Here is a 5,147-nt window from a genome sequence, read left to right on the forward strand (position 1 = left end):
CTGAATAACATTTTTTCATATTCGGACTCGAGTCCGAATAACATTTTTTCATATTCGGACTCGAGTCCGAATAATCACTTCGTTACCGAAAACACGTCGTTCCATGTGGGTATCCCCCCAGGAAGTGATGAAATCACATTACTAAAATTAGCAGCCAATCAGAAAGATGCGTCATTTCTACGTTTAACGGCATGTATCCATTGTCCAACCTCCATCTCCTCCTAAATTCCCCTGTCTAAGACGGAAAATGTACGGAAATTATTTTCTGGATCCCATGCGATTCCACAGGTTCGACTGACTGTGACTCTCTCTCTTGCTAATTAACGTTGACCTACCTCTCCTTTTCCTTCTAGTTCTTTTTTGCTGCGCTTTTCAGCCTTTTTTTCAGCTTTCTGTTCAGTTTTTTCTTTGCCTTTTCCCTTCTTATCCTTTTTATTTTTCTTCCCCATTTTGCTCAGTTCAACGCCAACGATCAGCTCAACTCACTCTCGTGGATGTGTAAACACGTTAAAGAGAAAGGAGAAACCGAAAGTACTTTGAATTTCCGCTTCCGTAAACAATGAAACCACGTGCTGTCACATAGAAGTTCTGAGGTAAATGCTCATTTGCTGCGGGCTGAGTACGCCTTGAATCAGCGGTTTACTGTAAAACATAAAGTGTTGGAGAAACAATAACTGGAAAATAGCCTTTTCATTTTACACGTCTCCTTTGACATTATTATTTAGGCATAATTGCTTTTAGGCTTTCGAAACAAATAAAGACAAAGTACAAACATCTACTGGTTAATAAATGAAGCAAAATCCAACATTGATTAACTCTCAAAACGAGGTAAATGGGACAATCATGCACACTGGACCTTTTGAGACAAATCGAACATATTTTGGGGATTTTAACTTCGCACTTAGTGTTCTGAAGTAGACCTAAGGGATATTTTCCTTCTTAATTCTTTCTTGTTGTTGTTGTTGTTGTTGTTGTTTAAAGGGAACCTAAACAAATGGGTAACAGGGAAATATCAGGGAAACGTAGCTTTTTTTTTTTTTAGAGCATCCGAGCAAAGGAATGAATGGAGAACCATGATCGCCGATGTCTGTCGCAGATCTGGCACTGGATGATGATGATGATAACTCTGAACTCCAAAGCAGACAGCTTCCTCTCGTTCTTGTCTGCTAGATTTTGACATCGAACGCCGGTTACATGCTTCCCCGCCGCGCCTCACCCCGACCGTTCCGTGTGGCTTTTTTCTCTTGAACTAGACAGAATTGTAAACTGTTATCTGTGTTCATCGAGATAAATAATATATTATAGTCAACAATGAAATGACTTGTAATATAAAGCATTTGTGTGATTCGATTAACTGGATTAGATTTGTCAATTAATTTATGCATCTAGATGAGACATAAGAACATGAAAGATCAATAGATTTCAGCCACATTATGGGCCCGCACATTTACAACAAGCTCTCTCTCTTCTTCTTCTTCTTAATTCTTCTTCTTCTTCTTAATTCTTCTTCTTCTTCTTCTTCTTCTTCTTCTTCTTCTTCTTCTTCTTCTTCTTCTTCTTCTTCTTCTTCTTCTTCTTCCTTCTCCTTCTCCTTCTCCTTCTCCTTCTTCTTCTTCTTCTTCTTCTTCTTCTTCTTCTTCTTCTTCTTCTTCTTCTTCTTCTTCTTCTTCTTCTTCTTCTTCTTCTTCTTCTTCTTCTTCTTCTTCTTCTTCTTCTTCTTCTTCTTCTTCTTCTTCTTCTTCTTCTTCTTCTTCTTCTTCTTCTTCTTCTTCTCCATCTTCTTCGCCTACATTAATTGTTGTATTATAGCACACTCTAGTGTTAGCTGCTGCAGAGCAGCTGTAATAGCAGTAGTAGTGCCATCATCATCATCAGCAGCAGCAGTAGTAATAGTAGCAGCAGCTGCAGCAGCAGCAGCAGTATAGCAGCAGAAGTAGTTCTTGTACTGGCAGTTCGAAGCTACAGCAGCAGCAGCAGCAGAAGTAGTAATACAAAATTAATACTATGAATATTATAGAAAACATTTTAATAATAATATGCACTTTATTGTTACTATTTCATTGTTGACATTCTGGATGCAATCCTTGTTGTTCTTGGAATTATCTTACGCAGTGACCATGGGTGTGAACGGATATTATTCTTTGGTCTCTTCACAAAATTAAACGTTTCAGTCGTGATGCATACTATATTGTGGCAGACATCATTTTCTTACGATTCACTTATCACGCATCAATGAAGTTATCTATTCAAGTGTCTGGTTTTAGTATTATTATACCAGAGATATATTTAGCAGAGAAAGTGGTTCCACGCAAAAACCTCCGTCGGCGTCATCTATGATTCACGATTGGTAAAGAAAGGACGAAGAACAAGTCATCGAAAGAGAGAAAAAAAAAGAAAAAAAACTCCCGAAATATGAAATGACTATCTTTGTCAGGTTTACAGAATAGTTCATTTACGTTAATGCTGTTCTTCTATAATAATTAATGCTAGTCCTTTTCAAATACCACTTTCTTGACATTTTGACATGAGTCTGGCTGAGGATACATGATGGATTCCATATCTCGAGGAAGAAACACCTTATAACAGAATTCATCACAATGGTATCTATTATTCTGACAAGAGTATCTTTTTGGATTTGTTGAGCTATTCTAGCTTTTTATATTCCAGCCTTTTGATCTCATTTCGTCTCCAGTTGTGCTAGTCAATCTGTTACTTTCGAGAAGGCAGTCCCCCACTAGGATCAATTTTACCATTTCCTTCTTCCATTCCTCTTCTACCCACCTCCCTGCCGCACTTGTCCATTACCTTGTCGCAAGTGAAGAACTAATTCCTTCTTCTGCATACATCACACATGCCTTCCGTCGCCTTCCAATTCTATGTCCATTAGTTCCCTCGTGATTATTGCCTACAGCTGTAAGGATCTCTGGCAATAGTATAATGAAAAATCTCAAACTCAATGTCATTCTTAAGAAGACCATTGATACTTTCTGAAAGTGAAAATGTCTATGAAAAAAATATGGAAAACTAAATGAGCGCTGTATACTAGCAGGGAAATGGGCCTAACAAATGGGATCTTAGGGTTACGTGTGGTTACAGGTTAATCTCTATACCCTGAAGCTGTATGTCAGTGGTTCCGTTGTGACCAGGGCTATTGAAATGTTGTCCGACTGGGGTGCATGAGTGGTTTTGTACTGAGTACCTGTGATTGTTAAATCTGGCCCTAAGAGTGGTGGTGGTTTGTCCTACATATTGGGCAGAGCATATTTTGCATGTTGTTAAGTAGATTACATTTTTAGTTTCGCAGTTGATGTTATCTGTAAGAACTTTTTTGAAAAGAGGTCCCTCTACGTGGTTGGTTTCTGTCATGTCTGGGCATGTTTTGCACCTAGGTTTCTTGCAGGGGTGGTTCTGGGGGTTTGTGAGAGGTATATAAGTTTAAAAGTTAAAGGCAGTAGAGAATCTTTGGTTACACTCGTCCTATAGGCATGACCAGGGGTGGCTCGTGATTTGTAGCACTGACCGGCTGCCCATCACATCGATCAATTCCCTTTTCGCTCGTCCTCCTTTTTATCACCAACACTCGCCGTTGTATACCTACATCTTTGCTGTCCCTCACTACACAAACAAACACATACACACACACACACACACACACACACACACACACACACACACACACACACAGACACGCACGCGCGGTCGTGTTACAGAGTATACGTACAATTAACATAGTCTGAAGAAATAACTGATACCGTAACAATAACATGATGCAGTCCCGTGCAGATCAAGTCTAGAATCAAATACAACGGGCAAGGTACTTTAAAATGCACACACACTGAACATAGCACACAATTCCTGGTCATAATTTAATCAAACCTTCTGGTCGCAATTCTCAGAATACTGCATTAGTGTAAGTCGGGAACTGTGTCAAATGCTAATGATAGAACTCAGAGTCTGGTTGGGGGAGGGGGGGGGGGGTGTGTGTCTCAGACAGTAGGAAGTAGGTAAGGAATATAACATCAAACAGAACAGTGAGTGACCAAAAACCTATAGGCAATATCAATTTGAGCCATGATGACAATACATGTACTGACAGTAATTAAAGACAATTTTGCTGAAAACGATGGTGATGAAACACGTGTATTACGTGTATTAAACAGTCTTATCCGTCAATAAAAAGTAAACAGCTGAGAAGCAATATTGGCAACTAGAGTTTTCTTCTGTAGGCCCAGTAGACAATTTGTAAAATCGCCGGCTTGGATTGAGGTGTTCGCTCGAAGTTGTTCGTTACGACAGGAGGTGGTGATAGCAAAGTTGCGAGCCACCGTCAATAAAACAGAGACGAAGGAAAGAGAATCTGGAGTGCATCAACTTATCAGTGAACCCATATCGTCTTTTTCAAGCGCCTTCAAATCGCAAAGTGCTTTTTGCATGTTGACAATAAATATTAATTCAGATTTACTCGAAACTGAATGAACATTATTAGCAGCAGTAAATCTCTTGCCCACTGTCCACTCAACTGTTTAGCCGATAAAAAGTGACCGGCTCCGCCGATCTTGCCTAGTTAACCAACCGCCCCTTGGCATGACGTCGCAGTGAATCCCATTAGATGGCTTCACAAAAAAGGGAGACCATGGATGTGAGAAATGCAACTAAGAACTTAGTAAGATCAGACATATGGAAGATTTTCAGGTCAACTTCAAATTAATTATACAATAGTCCTATTTCCTCTCTTAATTGCGTCTAGTAATCGCTGGATCCGTCACCCGTTCGCTTGTGAGGCCGTCAATATTGAAAAGGATTTCAAATTTCCTCAAACGAAAGCGAGGGAGATTCTTTGAAACAGCCACTTTGTTTCCTTGGTATCACCATAAGCAACTGACGGCCGACTTTGTGAAGGAACAAGATCGTCAGAGGGCCGTAGACGAACACCGCGGGAACGAATTAATTTTAAATCGTAGCGGTCGGTGAAGTTCGCCGCGTGTTTTCGGATGATCTCGGTTTCTGCGGGCCCCGCCTCGAAATGGTGCATGACAATTAGGTTGTTTACGGTAACAGATGTCCATGCAAGACTGATTCTGATACCGCTTAGAGTTGAGTTTCAAAACACACTATATGCTGGCAATGCTTGTAATGGACTACATATG

The 5,147-nt window shown here is 40.1% G+C and overlaps 1 protein-coding gene across 2 annotated transcripts in view; it reads right to left on the minus strand.

Moving 5' to 3' along the window:
* LOC101848500 (kelch domain-containing protein 4) overlaps nucleotides 1-5,147 on the minus strand; it is a 39,217-nt gene that overhangs the window by 23,622 nt on the left and 10,448 nt on the right. The window contains exon 1 of one of the 2 annotated variants that reach the window (XM_005093215.3): nucleotides 336-529. The exons of the other annotated variant lie outside the window; for it this stretch is intronic. Coding sequence (XP_005093272.1) covers nucleotides 336-449 — 114 coding nt within the window. The 5' untranslated portion in view covers nucleotides 450-529. Of the gene's footprint in view, nucleotides 1-335; nucleotides 530-5,147 lie in introns of those variants that run through there. 2 annotated transcript variants of the gene reach the window in all.

Source organism: Aplysia californica, unplaced genomic scaffold (assembly GCF_000002075.1).
Source record: "Aplysia californica isolate F4 #8 unplaced genomic scaffold, AplCal3.0 scaffold00060, whole genome shotgun sequence".
Lineage (NCBI taxonomy): Eukaryota > Metazoa > Mollusca > Gastropoda > Aplysiida > Aplysiidae > Aplysia > Aplysia californica.